This window comes from Macrobrachium rosenbergii, chromosome 5 (genome assembly GCF_040412425.1).
Source record: "Macrobrachium rosenbergii isolate ZJJX-2024 chromosome 5, ASM4041242v1, whole genome shotgun sequence".
Taxonomy (NCBI): Eukaryota; Metazoa; Arthropoda; class Malacostraca; order Decapoda; family Palaemonidae; genus Macrobrachium; species Macrobrachium rosenbergii.
Window position 1 is genome coordinate 43897990 of NC_089745.1, and position 17500 is coordinate 43915489.

At 36.7% G+C, this 17500-nt stretch overlaps 1 protein-coding gene across 7 annotated transcripts in view; it reads left to right on the forward strand.

Moving 5' to 3' along the window:
* Positions 1–15211, forward strand: part of LOC136838735 (uncharacterized) — a 524912-nt gene extending 509701 nt beyond the window's left edge. For 4 of the 7 annotated variants that reach the window (XM_067104175.1, XM_067104173.1, XM_067104172.1 and 1 more), the window contains 3 exons: positions 5625–5829; positions 7019–7218; positions 11653–15211. In XM_067104175.1, coding sequence (XP_066960276.1) covers positions 5625–5829; positions 7019–7218; positions 11653–11656 — 409 coding nt within the window. In that variant the 3' untranslated portion in view covers positions 11657–15211. Of the gene's footprint in view, positions 1–5624; positions 5830–7018; positions 7223–11652 lie in introns of those variants that run through there. The other 3 variants (XM_067104177.1, XM_067104178.1, XM_067104176.1) reach the window with 2 other exon arrangements.
* Positions 15212–17500: the final 2289 nt, after the last annotated feature.

Consider the following 17500-nt stretch of genomic DNA (forward strand, 5'->3'; position numbering starts at 1 on the left):
GATGTGTATTTTTATTTTTGTTATCAGGGCATAAGGGTAACAACTTTAATCGTAAATAGATTTTGAAAGCTGAAACGTTCTGGTGCAGCCTCCTACTTTCTTCTAAACTTTAAAAATATTTTATATACACACACACACACACACACACACACACACATACATATATATATATATATATATATATATATATATATATATATATATATATATAACCGGAAGTTTGGCTTTCTTTAGTTGGTTTTCATTTCTGATTTAAAGACATATATCTTGATAAAATACCAGTAGATTATATAAATATATATATATATATATATATATATATATATATATATATATATATGTATATATATATATATGTTGTACATTTATATATTGTATATTTATATATGTATGTATAAACGTGTATATATTTAATGCTGTTGTATTTGGAATTTGACATGAAAGCTAGGAATCCAGCACAAGAATTACGTGTACAGCAAGGTTTCCGTGTCCTGTTAAATACGCCGTCTCTCTCCTCGACGGTAAAAGAAGGATGTACAGTATTCCAACAACCTGACCGTCACAAAACGACACTTGTTACTTTTTATGTATACATGGCAACGGCCATAGCAAGCATAATATGCATGGCCGCAAGTGTCCATTGGGGTAAAGGATTCAACCTCCGATGGGTCGTGTTCTTTTCCATCCTTTATTTCTCATCTCCCTCCCCCCCACCGCTACCTTCCCCTCCCCCCTCCCATGTGGTTCCCTCCTTTGCTACAGGTTGAGAGAGAGAGAGAGAGAGAGAGAGAGAGAGAGAGAGAGAGAGAGAGAGAGAGAGAGAGATCTTCCACTCTGTGTACCACGTATTCATCAGTGGACTCTGTACCCCTCGAGACTCGAAACTAGCGGTGGTACTTTTTATAAAACCCTTTCTTTTTTTTTTTTTTTTTCTCTCTCTCTCTCTCTCTCTCTCTCTCTCTCTCTCTCTCTCTCTCTCTCTCTCTCTCTCTCTCTCTCTCTAAACCAGTGTTATTAGCTATCAGTTTTCATGGTTGTCGTAGGTCATGCAATCATGCAAGAAACTTTGGCCAAAGGATATCTAGAGTTATAACAATGTTCTCTCTGTCATTGCTCTCAACATTTTGTAATAATGTCGGTACATTCTCTATGAAGGAAATTATAAGAGAACTTGTATTTTTAAGCACCAGAGGTAGATGAAATCATTACTGTTTCTCGTCGTAATAATGGTGACTTCAGAATGTTGGAAAATTTGTTCAAAATGCATTGATGTCTCCTGCCTCCAAGGTCTATGTATGGCAGACAATATTGCTCTCATTTATGCTTTTATTTTTCCAAACAGTGTTAATTATACTATTGAAACAATATTGATTCCGAGTTAGATGCTTTCGAAAGATGTACTGCTCACCTTTCTTGTAGATTTTTTTTTTTTTAGCATCTATACCTCTTGAGTCTTAGACTGATTTTCATGGGGATGCCATGAATATCAAGTTCATTAGAATAGGAAATACATTAATACAATTTAAAATTTTCCCCTTTTTCCTCACTATCCCTCTTTATTTACTTGTTCATTTGTTTGGTATCCTGTTCTTTGGGGACATTGCGTAACAAGTGAATAAACGTTTTGGTTTGTTCCAGTTGTGTGTGAACACATTCCATATGATAATAAAGTAAACATAACTGCTGTCACGTTCTTCACGGTGGTCACACTTGGCCAGGAATGCAGTGATGGGTACATACAACTACATTCCACAGCTGTCACTGCCTGTGACCGTAAGACTGAGTAGGAATATAATATAATATAAATTATCGTTATTGAATCATTCCTTTGAAGATCATTCTGTGAAATTTTATGTGACGAACGCACAAAAAAAAAAAAAAAAACTTGACATCTTTCGACAGTATCTGATTCGGAATCAGTATTGTTTCGGTAGTACAATTAACACCGTCTAGAAAAAGAAAGAAATCCGCAAATGAAAAAAATGTTGTCTGCCATACACAGACCTTGGAGACTGGGAACATCAGTGCATCTGAACAATTTTCCAACATTGTGAGGTCACTATTATCACAAGAAACAGTTATAATTTCCTCTACCACTGGTACTTAACAAAAAATTATCTTATAGTTTCCTTCATAGAGAAGATGGAATGTCTTCAATACTAAGCCTCCTGATGAGGCCTAGCCTTGTCACCGTGGGATTACATTTATAGCAAGTTTCGAGCGACGGTTGTTATTCGAAAATGGTGGTTTAGCCCTTGTCCCTCTAAATGTGAAGCTCCATTTTGAAAGATTTTGTGGCTTTTGTGTTCGTTGGTATATTTGTTTCTTACTCTCTCATTAATTTATTTAAATGCAGTTCTGGTGAGTTATCAGTTGTGTAATTATTATTATTATTATTATTATTATTATTATTATTATTATTATTATTATTATTATTATTATTATTATTATTATTATTATTATTCACAATGGAACAAGCCTGCAGGGACCATTGACATGAAATTCAAGCTTCCAAAGAATATGGTGTTCATTAGGAAGGCGTGAGAGGAAATTCAAGCTTCCAAAGAATGTGGTTTTCATTAATAAGGCGTAAGAGGAAGTAAAAGGAAATATAAAAAGAAGAGATCTCACTTATTAAAAAAGAAAAAATTAATAAATTGATGAATAGATAAAAATGTATTAAAATGTAAAAATGTAAAAGGTATACTGTATTGTATTTTTAGCGTATCCGACTCAAGATGCTTAATCCCAGAACAAAAGTCTACGGAATTCAACTTCCCGAATGCACGGTCGTTAAGATTTTTTTGATACATAACAGTATAGACCAGCGGGTCTTAACCTGTGGTACCTGTACCCCCCAGTGGTACGAAACCTTAAACATGGGGGTACGAAGCATGATAGCCAGTTCAATGGTACTGTATATTTACCGTATATTTATCATATGTTTGTATTATATTTATATTGGATGGGGGTGCGAGAAAATTTTCTGAGATATCAAGGGGTACGGCCACTGAAAAAGTTATAGTAAAAAAAATTCAAGGATTTATTTTACATTAATTTTACACATCATAGTTCAAGATTCTTTCCCTTTCATGTTTCATACAATATAAATAGATCTGGTATCGTGAAGATAAGTTTCCTTTACCCTTAATTAGTGTAGCCATATGTTATAGGAGAGAGAGAGAGAGAGAGAGAGAGAGAGCTATCTGTAGAAGGATATAGGTTGCAAATCAAATTTGTAACTGGCAAAGGTCTTCAATGTCTAGTTTATGAAAGTATCCCCATGAAATCCGTGAGTCGTCCCTGTGTCGGCATCTCCACCTTTCAGTAAGGGTAACAGAGAACATAATTGCAATACAAGGAAATATTAGCTAACACCTCATGTAATTTAATTTGTTATGTAAAGTCATTTCATGTTCTCGGGGAAGCTGTTGCATTAGGTTTAAGTAATTCCAAAAGAAAAGAAGCATTGAATCCTGTACTCTGTCTCGCTGTTTCTCGAGCGTTGCGTCGTAGAAACCAGGCCTCTACAACTGGTCTCAAAAGCCTTCTGGGGGATCCAAGTAAGGATCGTGAAATGAGTCCTTTATGATCATTTCTGATTACAACACCTACTCCTAAGGACTTTGCCTTGGTGCAGAGTCAAAATGAAATTCGGTGTTCATTGTTGATATACATTCAGGATACCAGGACATTTTCTGTCTCGTGACCAAGGATACCACAAGAAATGTAGGAGAAAGTTCCAGAAGGCATCGCAATGGGAGAGGGTGGAAAAGTACATTATGAAAGGGCAGAAAAATCGGTTGGAGGAGGAGGAGGACATGGGTAGGGGGGTGGGAGGAGAAGTACCTTCGGGTACCTTCGGAAAAGGGCAGAACTAAATATGGAAATTCTTGGAAAAGAGACGGAGATTTTTTTCGGGTGGGGTTGTTGGGGTTTGTGGGGTGGGGTGGGGAGGGGGAAGAGGAAGGGGGAGTGGGAGATGGAGGAAAGGGCCAAGGTGAAGGCAGAGAAGTGGCTCGGGGTGCAGGTTGGGGCAAATGCTGAAGAAAAATGCAGCATTATTGATGGTTATGGCTTGGAGGAGGCTGTTGAATTCATGGCTGGAGTTTCAGGGAGAGTGTAACCATCATTAGAGGCTGTTGACCCTTGGGGACCACACCCACACACTCTCTCTCTCTCTCTCTCTCTCTCTCTCATTACGGTGTTGTAAAATTAACTTCATGAAATCCTCGTGTTATATATGAGTCATACTCTTTTCATGCCAACTCTGTATTCTCCTTAATTAGTTCCAAAGACCTGTGTTACAGTTATTTACTTCTTTTGAATTTTTTTTTAATTACATATAATTAATTATTCCTGTCATTCGCTTATGCATTGTTTCCGGCAGACTCATGTTTTAGTATGACTTCTGGACCCATCTTTGTCCCAGTTATTCGAATTCTGTTGTGACTCTTCCAAGAAGCCCAGTATTTAATTTTACCGGGCTTTCCCGACCCCAGTCTTTAATTTTACCGGGTCTTCCCGACCTCACTGTGAGATTCTTGGAAAACATGAATCATGACAATATCCAGGAACAAACTTTCTGAGTTGATATAGTGTTCGTCTATGGTGACCTACACACACTTCTTTCACAAATAGATTTTTGTCTCCTTTACTTTTTTTTGTGACATGGATTTTTAAATTTTCATTTTGGTTTCTTATTAAAAATCTTTCTGATCACTGTTTATTATTAATATTGGTGGTTTGGTTTGTCTAAAAGCCAATCGGTCTTCCTTGCTGTCAGAAATGTTGACAAGACCCATAGCATTGGGATAAAAATCTGCGGGATTGCAACTTCTTTTTTTAATCAGATATTCACATACAGTTAGCAGTTTTGTTTATTATTAGAAATACTATGAGTAATGAATTGTGATACCATTAATATTGAGGAAGACATTTGTTCTTTAAACTGTTTTTAATTCACCAAGAGCAAAATTAAAAATTATATTGTATAGCAGACAAAAATTTCCAGTACGCGACGTACTTGCAGCCTTTATGAATCGTATGCATGGTCGGAAGTGTTGAATATGCGGACGCGCACGCTCTCAAGCACGCGTGCACGTGCATATGGGGTTGACGAGAACCGGGAAGAGAGAGAGAGAGAGAGAGAGAGAGGGAAAGAGAGAGAGAGAGAGAGGGGAGAATATAATGACAGCGACATATGACGACGGAAGTTGTCCAGGGAACAATGGTTTCTTATCACTACTCTTGATTGCATACAGGAAAGGAGTCTCTCTCTCTCTCTCTCTCTCTCTCTCTCTCTCTCTTCGAAATAAACATGAAAACATTATTATTATTATTATTATTATTATTATTATTATTATTATTATTATTATTATTACTACTGCTTAGAAATTCACCGTCTCGTTAAAAACATTTTGTGTAATAAAATTCCACAATTATATAGTAAACTATATTACTATGTGAAGCATAGTAATAAAGTTTACTACTATATAATTGTGGATTTTTGTTACACAAATTATTATTATTATTATTATTATTATTATTATTATTATTATTATTATTATTATTATTATTATTATTATTATTATTATTATTATTCTCCTTTTGGGTCATTCCAGGGACGCCGTCGAGACTAACCCGGCCAACGGCCTGAGCCTGAAGGAGCGCCTCCTGAAGAGTCGCGGACCGTTAGGGGCCAGCCTCTCGTCGAAGGGAATCCACCACAGGCAGTCGGTCTCCGTCAAGAGGCCCCTGGACGTCGTCCTCCCCTGTCAGGAGATCCAGTATCTGGACATCTGCTACCAGAAGGTTGGCACTCTGAAGGTGAGGTGGAGGAAAAGGTGGTGGAAATAGGTTGAATGAAGATCTTTTTTTAAAGTGTTTCCTTGGCGGGACCGCGGCAGTAGCCATAATCGATCAATCATTCCTTTGTGGGATTTCACGGTTTTCAGTCAGTTATGCATTTCCTCTCCAATTGGGTGTTTTTTTTTTTTTAGTATGGGAAATTTTCACATTTATTGTTTTATGTTACTCAGGAAAAATTTAAGAATAGTTAATACTGTGTATGTATGTATGTATGTATGTTTTATATATATACATATATATATATATATATATATATATATATATATATATATATATATATATATATATATATATATATATATATATATATATATATCTATGTATATTTATATAATATTTATAATGAGAGAGAGAGAGAGAGAGTAGCGCTTAAGTGTGAGTTTGTGTTTTATCTTTTTCCGGTTTTATTTATGCTATAAATCTAGTTTGGTTAAAGGAATTGCTGTGACCGTTGGGCTGTAGTTTCTTGTTTTACTCTGGTCATTTAAGTAAGATTAATCTCTCTCTCTCTCTCTCTCTCTCTCTCTCTCTCTCTCTCTCTCTCTCTCTCTCTCCCCAGTTGGAAAGCATGGCTAAACAAGTAAACGTAGGTTTTTCATATTTGCAATTTTTAATGTAGTGTTTAGCTTATCAACAGTTACGTCCACTTACACTGAATGGGTTAAATTCAGGGGTATCTATAAAGATAACGCTTGCATACAATTTGTGGAGATGTATCTGGAAAGCATATTAACAATGAAAGTCAGACTCTTGCATGGATAGAATAAAAACTGTTGCCTGTCCTACGAGAGTGAGAGTAGGACCTTGATGTAGGGACAAATAAAATTACAACCTATAAATCATCCATTCCCCCACCCTCCCTTCCTCCAATTATTATTACTATTGTTGTTATTCAGAAGGTGAAACCTGTTCATATGGAACACGCCTACAGGAGTCAATATTGACTTGAAATACAAACTTCCAAAGAATATGGCGTTCATTTGAAAGAAATTACAGAAGATAATAGGAACTACAGAAAGAAGAGATCATTTTGTATAAAAGAAAAAAGACAATTAAAAAAATTAATGATTAAATAACCAGGTAAAAATATAAGTGAATGATTAAATCACAAGTAGAATTTTCAATACTTTTCCGTTTCCGCAAACAGGTGCAGTTCAGTCCCATCCCCCGCAAGAAGATCGCCTACCACCCCGTTCTCCACAATTCTATCCACTACTGCGACGTCCCCTACTGCGGCACCGACGAGCGGCCGATCAAGAGGAAGCCCCTCCAGAGGTCCCACTCCATCGCCGTCGCCGACCTCAGAGAAAAGGTCGACTGCGAATGGACGTCTTCCTATAAGTTAAGGTGAGGGACATCTTCCTATAAGTTAAGGTGAGGGACGTCTTCTTTCTGTAAGAGTAGGTGAGGGACATCTTCCTATAAGTTAAGGTGAGGGACGTCTTCTTTCTGTAAGTTTAGGTTAGGGACATCTTCCTATAAGTTAAGGTGAGGGACGTCTTCCTATAAGTTAAGGTGAGGGACGTCTTCTTTCTGTAAGCTTAGGTGAGGGACATCTTCCTATAAGTTAAGGTGAGGGACGTCTTCTTCCTATAAGGTAAGGTAAGGTGAGGGACATCTTCTTCCTATAAGTTAAGGTGAGGGACGTCTTCTTCCTTTAAGTTAAGGTGAGGGACATCTTCTTCCTATAAGTTAAGGTGAGGGACATCTTCTTTCTGTAAGTTTAGGTGAGAAACATCTTCCTATAAGTTAAGGTGAGGGACGTCTTCTTCCTATAAGTTAAGGTGAGGGACGTCTTCTTCCTATAAGTTAAGGTGAGGGTCGTCTTCTTTCCATAAGTTAAGGTGAGGGACATCTTCTTCCTATAAGTTAAGGTGAGGGACGTCTTCGTCCTATAAGTTAAGGTGAGGGACATCTTCTTCCCATAAGTTAAAGTGCGGGATGTCTTCTTCCTATAAGTTAAGGTGAGGGACGTCTTCTTCCTATAAGTTAAGGTGAGGGATGTCTTCTTTCTGTAAGTTTAGGTTAGGGACATCTTCCTATAAGTTAAGGTGAGGGACATCTTCCTTTTCCTATAAGTTAAGACCAGGTACGTCTTCTCCCTATAAGTTAAGGTGAGGGACATCTTCCTATTCCTATAAGTTAGGGTCAGGTACGTCTTCTTCCTATAAGTTAAGGTGAGGGACATCTTCTTCCTATAAGTTGGGGTGAGGGATGCCTTCTTCCTATAAGCTAAGGTGAGGAACATCTTCTCCCTACAAGTTAAGGTGGGGGATGTCTTCTTCCTATAAGTTAAGGTGGGGGACGTCGTCTTCCTATATAAGGTGAGGGACGTCTTCTTCCTATAAGTTAAGGTGAGGGACGTCTTCGTCCCATAAGTTAAGGTGAAGGACGTCTTCTTCCTATAAGTTAAGGTGAGGGACGTGTTCATCCTATAAGTTAAGGCGAGGGACGTCTTCCTATAATTTAAGGTGAGGGACATCTTCCTACAGCTTAAGGTGAGGGAAGTCTTCTTAGAAGTTAAGGTGAAGGAGCCAAGTGTCTTGAGGTGGGGTGTAGGAAAGGATGAATTGGGCTGACCGCGCGATGGAAGATCGTAGGAAGATACAGGAAAGGAAAAGTCTTGGATAGATGGTAGGGAAAAGATCGGGTTGTTTAGATATGAAGGGAAAGCTGGGAAGAGGTGGGAAAGGTAAACCAAAAGCTGAATGATGTGATCGAGTTCTGGAAGGTTTTGGGTAAATGAAGCTTTATTGACAGTTGTAAGTTTACCGTGTGCACGTTCTTCGTTTTTGTTGTTGTTATTCAGAACATGGCCCCTGTTCATATGAAACAAGCCTACAGTCGTTATCGGCTTGAAATTCAAGCTTCTAACAAATACGGCTAATCTAGTAAAAGAAGACAATCGTGTTGCTCAGTCTCCTCCAAAGATTTACGAAATGATTTTGCCTTTGATGTAATTGTCTAGCGTGCGCAATCTATTCCATTTAGATGTCAAACAGAGCATCGATAATACTCAGGATGCTCACTGTGCTTTTGGGGAAGCTATGTCGACTTCAAGAGCTCATGTTGCATTGTCTCCCTGCTGAAGGAAGGGCAAGAGAGATTAAGTAATGTAGACAGAAGCGTCATATACCGAATGCATGAAGGACTGATATTTGTAAACGAAAAAACCTTACTGTTTGTAGCCCTTGATTGATAGAACCGCTCAAGAAATGAAATTCTTTATCTGAGTTGTTGATGATTACTCCAAATTGTTCTTGTGTACCTTGTTTTTATTTTGCGTTTCCATTGAGAAAGCGTCATCTCTCTCTCTCTCTCTCTCTCTCTCTCTCTCTCTCTCTCTCTCTCTCTCTCTCTCTCTCTCCAAGGTTAATCCCCTACCCTGAATTTTGGTACCACGTATAGGTGTTCTTACGTGACAAATAATCACTTAGAGTAAATATTTTAAACTTGACATTGAAACAATTAGTACCACTTTGAGATGCAGTCGAGATAATTGCCCATTTACAATCTAGTCCAAAAAGACAAAAGCTCTATTTACATGTAAATAGCAAGAATAGCTTTGAGACATCATCATATTCCAGTCAACAACGCGAAAAACTTTTATCGCCTGTTTTCCGTATTACCTGACTTGGAGGTCACACGCCGTTGGATGTAATTACTCCATTCTTCTCCCGGGGGGAATTTTTAAAACCTTCAATTAACCTCACGAATTATCTCATTGTTATCTCAAAAATGCCCGCACGGATGTGGCGACGTCTCAAACGGCGGAGTCTGAGGAAAGGAAGAATCCACCGAATCCACCATCATGCAGGAGAGGAGAGATTAATCCATGGAATGTGGCGACACCGGCAAAGGGATTAGAGTGGTATTAAGGAAGGGTCGTTGGAGGAGATACTGATATGTAGGGGATGTGGGTTCTAGAGAGAGAGAGAGAGAGAGAGAGAGAGAGAGAGAGAGAGAGAGAGAGAGAGAGAGAGAGAGGTGAAGCCCCAAAATTGCGTGCATGACCTGCCATGATGTGATGCTTGCATTCTAGCCTTGAAAATTTGGTTTTAAATATCTAGCGTCTAGTGGACCTAGTCTTTCATTTGACATACACACGCAATGCACACACGCACACACACACACACACACACACACACACACACATATATATATATATATATATATATATATATATATATATATATATATATATATATATATATATCATACACGTGTGTGTGTATGTATATATACTGTAAATATATATATATATATATATATATATATATATATATATATATATATATATATATATATATATATATATATATATATATATATATATATATATATATAGAATCTATTGGTCACCTTATACCAGATACTTATGTAATTGCAACAGCCACGGTGCCCCCTTAAGTTCTCGAATTCTTAACACTTTTTTGGATACGCTTGTCACCCCAAAGCCTTAGATCCAAATCCAAATATTTGAATGAGGTCCTTTTAGTAATATATATATATATATATATATATATATATATATATATATATATATATATATATATATATATATATATATCAGCATATGTCTTTTCGAGTCCTTATAAACCCATATTATAAAGGTGCCAACTAAGGCTGTGAGAACAGTGTGCTTGTTCTTTAGTGTAACTGGAAAACCACTGGAATTGTGTAAAATTTAAGACTAGGTGCTTATCACTTTCATGAATTACATATACATCAGGATACTTAGGCCGTGGCCCCAGAGGTAACATACAGTAGTCATGGTGATTTTTTTAAAAAAAAAAAATTGTTTCTAGTTTCAATCATCTAAGATAATGTCTAACGCCAGACATGGCTGTTTTGTGATAGCAGATGTCGAATTCAAGGAATTACAAATGGAACGCCATGATAAAGGATAGAAAATATAAAACAAGAATGATAAAGGGAGGAGAACATTGGACTTAGAGGCATTTCATATGTAATATTAGTAATACCTGGATGAATACTTGGAGAGAAAGAAACAGGATGAGCAGAGGCAGTAGTAAGTGATATTGTCAGATGTGAGAACCGTTTTTCACGTCTGCATCGACACACCTAGGTTTGTGTTTTCCCTTGGGTGACGTTCATTGCGGATCGAGTTTATTTCATGGCGAAAGACTATTATATACCCAAAAGCGAATATGTCTATCAAGGGTTGGACCGTTCTCATATGCAGGTTGTTTCATTTTCTACCTAATATGCCAATATGGAGATCTGTCTTTTGCTCTCGTAGGGCACAATTCATGTTCATATGATTTGGTATGTTTATGTTTGGAAGCTGCAAGAAAACATTTATGGGACTTTTGCTGACATAATTATTGATAACTTTACTATCATTTTCCAATAGAATTTTTCTTATTTATTCAGGCAGCAGGAACTTTGAAATACATATCTTTATGATGTAATGACATCGAATCATGTATGCAATTATATAATTAGTTATTACTGGAACGAATACAAGGTGTTTTAATTAGATTTGTTTTAATTACCATTGAATATTGAATTATTGTTTAAATATTTAACAATCATTTTGGTTATTTCTGATATTTTGTTTATCAAGATAATTTCTAGCACATTTATAGATATGAAGCATCGACGCAATATAATGCAATTTGTCAGGTGTACAAAATATATTTAGTAAGTCTATGTATGATTTGTATCTATACACAAACAATTAGTGGACCCATTTTTTAATGATTTATATTTTAGTAAAAAAATATATTCACTGTAATTTTTGTTTCTTCTTTCCAGGTGAATGCGTGAGTGTTCAAGAGGAAAAAGATGCTTTCTTTTCTGTCGGAGAACGGAAAGAAAAATTTGCAAGCAGAATAAATGGTAGTCGATTGTATATTTTTTTTTTTCAATTTTGTATTTTGTGCACGGCTTGCTTGAACCAATGCAGAAATCGTAGAAAATAGATTCTCACTCGGTGCTCTCGTTTGGAACCCTCAATCGGACATATTTGGAATGGGAATGATTTTCGAAGAAAGGACTGGGAATTGAAAAAGTTATTATTATTATTATTATTATTATTATTATTATTATTATTATTATTATTATTATTATTAACAACAACAACAACAACAAATTCGGTTGGTGCTCAGAGAAAGTTAACTCGAAACAAGCTTTGGAAAGGAGAGGTCGTGGTGTAGAATTCCTGTAGTACAGCAGTATGATCGTTTCAACAGCCTTTCTTTTTCCTGCAAAATAAAGATGTTGAAACGGGGACATGGCGTAGGAAAAGGCAGAGAACCCTGCTCTCGCAGAGAAGGAAGTCCTTCGCCTTTCACCAGGAGGACAGGACACAAGAACCAAGAGTCAAGACTGAAGAAAGAAGGACCCACAACTATGTTCACCTCCCGGTCTCAAATTAGCGTTTCCAGGGAGCTCTGGAAGACCCACCTTGTTTGTAGCTTTCCAGAGCCTCGCCCGCGAGGAGCAGGAAGAGATGACGAGACCCAGTGGTGCGTTCCAGTCCAGCTTCTGTTCCTGGAATGGTGGAGGAGGCTGCAAGACCTGGAACTGGCGAAGGAAGTACAGAAGGAAAGGGAAGAGAAGAGAGAGAGAGAGAGAGAGTCTTGCTGAGGAAGAGGCATGGACGGCGGACTGGCGAGTGTTGTTGATGTTGACCATTTCAGAGAAAATTATTACTCGGCGATTTGGTTTGAAGTTACAAAGGAAGAAGTACTTTATCCAAAAAATTGTGTCTTCGAGATTCCATGCAAGGAAAGTGAGTTATTGCTTAGATGTCGCTAATGAAAGTCTCGATAATGTATCATAGAGAAAATTATTACCGAGTCGTTGGACTGCCAAAAGCAAAATTCGCTTAGACTAATAAACAAGAGAGAGAGAGAGAGCGACAGAGTGAGTTTGGTGCTTAAAATATTAGTGAGAAAAATAAACAGTTTAAAGTAATAACGTGACAGTGTGATTATTATTATTAATTGATTAATTATCATTATCATTATCATAGCTATTTTCTATCTGTATCACTAGGACACCATTTCTCTAAAAAAAAAAACAAGAAATAAGTGTGACCGAGTGATTCCTTATCTTCAGTAGTATAAAGACACCGGTTTATTCCCCTTTATTATTATATCCGCATTAGCTGTGTGAGGCCATTTTTATAGGCGACTTTTTTTAATATAGACTTTTTTTCAGCACGCTTACTGCCTGTTGTGCATCGTGGGACCATTTTTGATATATTATAGACGATTTTTTTCGGGGGTAACTGATTAGTTATCTTTTCTTAATATGCATAACTAAACGAGTGATTTTACAGTGCTATATGTAGGATTTATATTATGCGCGAATGGTATATTGTGTTTATACGGAATGTTTCATATAGATTTTTTTTTGTGTGTGTGTTGTAAAGTATTATTATAATTATTTTCACAAGAATATTTTTTTTTATTCTTCTGTCATATACAGTACGTATCCCCGTTTGATGTCCTAACCATTTCATTTTGTTTCCTCTTTATTCACAATGCTTTTCATTGACTATTTTATATTGCTGCCTATGCATCCTTTTTTATATATATTTTCCTTCATTTGCTGTGACCTGCATGAGGGGCAATGTACCCACTGTAGAGTATTGTTGGTTGTTGATACCCATCTTCAGCGCGTGTAGGAGTTGGTGGAAAGAAATTTTTAGCAAAAATTGCATCATGTGGTTTTTTTTTTTTTCGAATTTCCCAGAAGAGGCGGACTCCAGAGCATTATTGACCCTTCGGTGTTGAGGGACTTAAATGACCTGTTTACATGACCTGATATCACTGTTTTCTTTTCTCGATCTCTTATTTTTATATTTGCCAAAGCCAGGAATCTCCACCTGTAATGTTATAAAAGAATGATTTACGTTTTATTGTGTAGTATGTCTTTGTTTACATCTTTTTAGAAGATGAACGCTATCAGGTCATTGATTTGAGGCAGAGTCGTGTTGCCATGTTGTCTCTTTATAAGGAAGTTTAACTCCCTCACCATGATGATCCATGATTTTGTGCCTAAAGTTCTGGAATCCTAATCTCTGGATCGTATTTCCCCATCCCCTTTTTTATCCTTCTTAAGGATTATAGATGCTATTTATATTTTTCCTTTTATATATATGTTATTGTAATGGTGAAACTTGTAGTCTTGACTATGAAGAGTACTAATGTTATTGAGGGAATTCCAATGTGCGAGGTATCTTCCTTCGGTTTGTCAGATGTGTAAATTATTTTTCTGATTTTTTTATCATTTTTTGTTTTGTTTTATTTGCTTCACTATATTTCTGTGGTCATGGAGTAGGAAAAAACTATGTTGATCAACTAAAGTGGCACTGTATTGGACTCTGAATTGATAACAAAGGAACTTTTCAAGTTTTTTTATCTCTATCTGGAGGTCATTGACAGAAAAAAAAACCTGCTGTGTAGACGAAGGACAAAACAAAAAAGTTAGAATTTGGTTTTGGGTTTTCAAGTGAAGTGATTGTGATAAAAGACCATTGCGAATAAGAAAGGTATTTGAATATATGTATATAAATATGTATATTGCATATATATGTGCATATGTATATATTTATATACGGATTGGTGTATAATGCGGGGTATAAACAGTTGTGTAAACAGTCAGTGAACAGTTGTACGTTAATAACTTGTACGCCGAGTGTTACCATAGATATAATGTTTCTTGATATTGCCTTTTTTTTTAACGCAGACTTACAAAACCAGTGAAGAAATCTGAAGAATATCACTAGGCAAGTTAATGAATTAGATGGAGATCCCTGACCATGAAAATGGGCAGACAGTTACGTATTTATTCTATTCTTTCAGATGATTCAACCAAGAGGGTGCTGTAAAAAAAAACCTAAACTTACCAGTGAATAACATTCATCTATTATTTTTAAGCAAGTTGTTAACATACAAATGAAAAAAAGGAATATTATTTTCGTGCGTGTAACCTGCGTCGTTCTATGTAGTCCATTGAGTTTAATGAACCACACCAAAGTCCACACATTTGTAATGTATAGGTATTGTATAATGTATATCCATAATGTACCAGTGATTTTTTCCTTCCTCTCCAACTGTATTGTTTATATAGACATGTACACCTCAGGAATCTTATATAAATAAGTAACAGCATTGTTCTTCATAAGTGTACCATTTTTATTATATTTTTCAACCCTGCATCATTTTAAGTAATATTAATGAACAGAAGAATTTTGGCCATTTGTCACCAAAGTATGGTGATAGGGGCATGGCGGGGACATGGTGCCCTCTGCCAAACAACAAGTCATTTGATCTAGTTTTATAATTAAATGTTGTATATGAAATTGGTCCTTTTATTGAATCCTGCGATATCTGCCAACTAAGTAGGGTCAGTTGCCTATACCTTTGGAACATTCCTGGCCCTCGATGATCAATAGGGGAGCTATTCGTTCGTCTATTGTCTCTGCTCCACCGGGTTCCAACTTCCATTAGTTCCTCCATAGTTTTCCGGAAGCAGCAATGAACAAACTGAACGAGAATCCTGGTTGGGTTTTTGCTTGTGCATGTATTAAAAAGAGAAGGAACAATAGGAGAGTGGAACTTTTAGAAGTTTACATATGTGAGAAGAGGAGCTGTAACACTGAAGTATAGTAAGTGGCTAAGTTGTATTTTAAATGTTCATTTGCTAGGGTACAGGAAGTTGGGCGGAGCTCGTCACCCACCTCAGGCTAATGCTAGACATATGTTTATGAAAATTTTAGTAAAAAATACTGCACCTTGAAGTATTTCATACTTATTTGCATATAACTGAAATCGAAAAGTGTCCTAGAATAGAGTAACCATCCTGCAGGGTCTGTTCAGGCCGTAAAATATGGAAACTTGAATTTTAAACTTATAAAAGTGCTCTCACTCCATCCTAACCTGATCCAGTGGCCAAAGACTGGTTCACAGGTGTGGTCTCTCCTTATTGGACATTGGTACCATATGATTTAACTAAACATTTACCGTGGAGACTTGAGTCAAGTTCGTCAAATTCATTTTATGAAACTTCAACAGTTGATTTTTGGACACAGATTTCATACACACGCAGAATTGCAACAAAGTAACGTAGTCCTACTAAATATTCTTTTAAACACTGAAAATATCACCAAGTTGTAGACAGCCAAAATATCACCAAGTGGTAGACAGCCTAAAAGACGCTTGGAAAATCAGAGCTGAAGAATAATAGAAAGGTCTTGAAATTGAGAGAAATGCTCGAGAAGCTTATAATTTACACTGATCATAAGTTTACAAATAACTTAAGCTGGGAGAAGTTAAAATAGGCTTAGCAGCGCAGTCTAACTTCATTGAAGTTCTCCTTTGGCTGAATTGTTGAATCCAGGATAACTAGATAGTGATCCTCAAGGGTTTTAACCCGGTATGTTTCCACCTTTGCGGCGTGTTTAGTACAAGCCCTTTGGGGACTACCGTAAAAACATAAACAAAAGACTGGGAATATCATAAAGATAATGACCCCCAAGAAATATTGTGAATTTTTCCCTGGGACTTCTTTACCGGCCACCATAAATTAATGTGACTTTTCCTAGCCAGAATTGTGACTTTTTTTTTTTCCTGTGACTTTATTACCGGCCACCGAATTGTTTGCATCTACTTCTTAGTATTTCCACAACCAGTAACCAAGACAGCTTCAGTTTTTGAGTTGTGCTAACCACGTTTTAATTTTTTTCAACTCAATCACAAACTATCGATCCTGACCTATATGACAATGCCCCAGCGAGGTTGTGCAGGGGTCACCAGTATTCGGCATAAATAATGAATCTTTGGTTTCCCCTAAAAGCCCTGGTGAAGTGTCGGCCGAAAATGGAATTCATAACCTATTCAAGTTGGAATGGTTTTGACTAATGCACCACTGGTCAGTCACAATCGATGTTGTCGTAGCTTTGGGTTTTAACGGCGAGGGATACGTAAATACACGTTTAGCACCCTCATAGTCGCAATAAAATGTTATCGGACTAATAACGCCATCTCGAGATTTGCTAAGAACTGGAAGGGAGCCTCCCAACTAAAGGAAAAGACTTATAAAAAAGATATTTACATATATGATTATGGAATCTGTGCTCGTAAAAAATTAAAATAATAATAATACAGACGTTGGAAGTACACGCTGCAAATATTCTGTGAAAGCATTTTAAATGGTTACTTTATCTGACCAAAAAGGTGATTTTAAGGAATTTTTAACAAATACAAACGAGTTGTGGAAAGCAGCTGCCAGCTACGTTTACTGATCATCATTTTTGGTAAAGCTAATTATCTCCTTTTATTAAATTGAACGTTCCATCTTTATTTGGATTTGATATCAGAGAGAAAGAAACCATTAGTTTGTGAATCGCTTTACGGCTTGGGCTAACTGAAGAGCAACTGATGTATTTTATTAAGAGCCGTTACAGCAAACCAAGAGACGTGGAAATGAAAGCAAGCCGAAAACACACAGAGAGAAAAAAGTGATAATTTTGAAAGATGGTGATTAAAGAAAATATATGAACGTTTTACCATGGAAACGTTTTCAGCTTTATCAAGTCAAATCTTATAATATAATGGCGAAACTACCAACTATCATTGGATTGTCCTGGCTC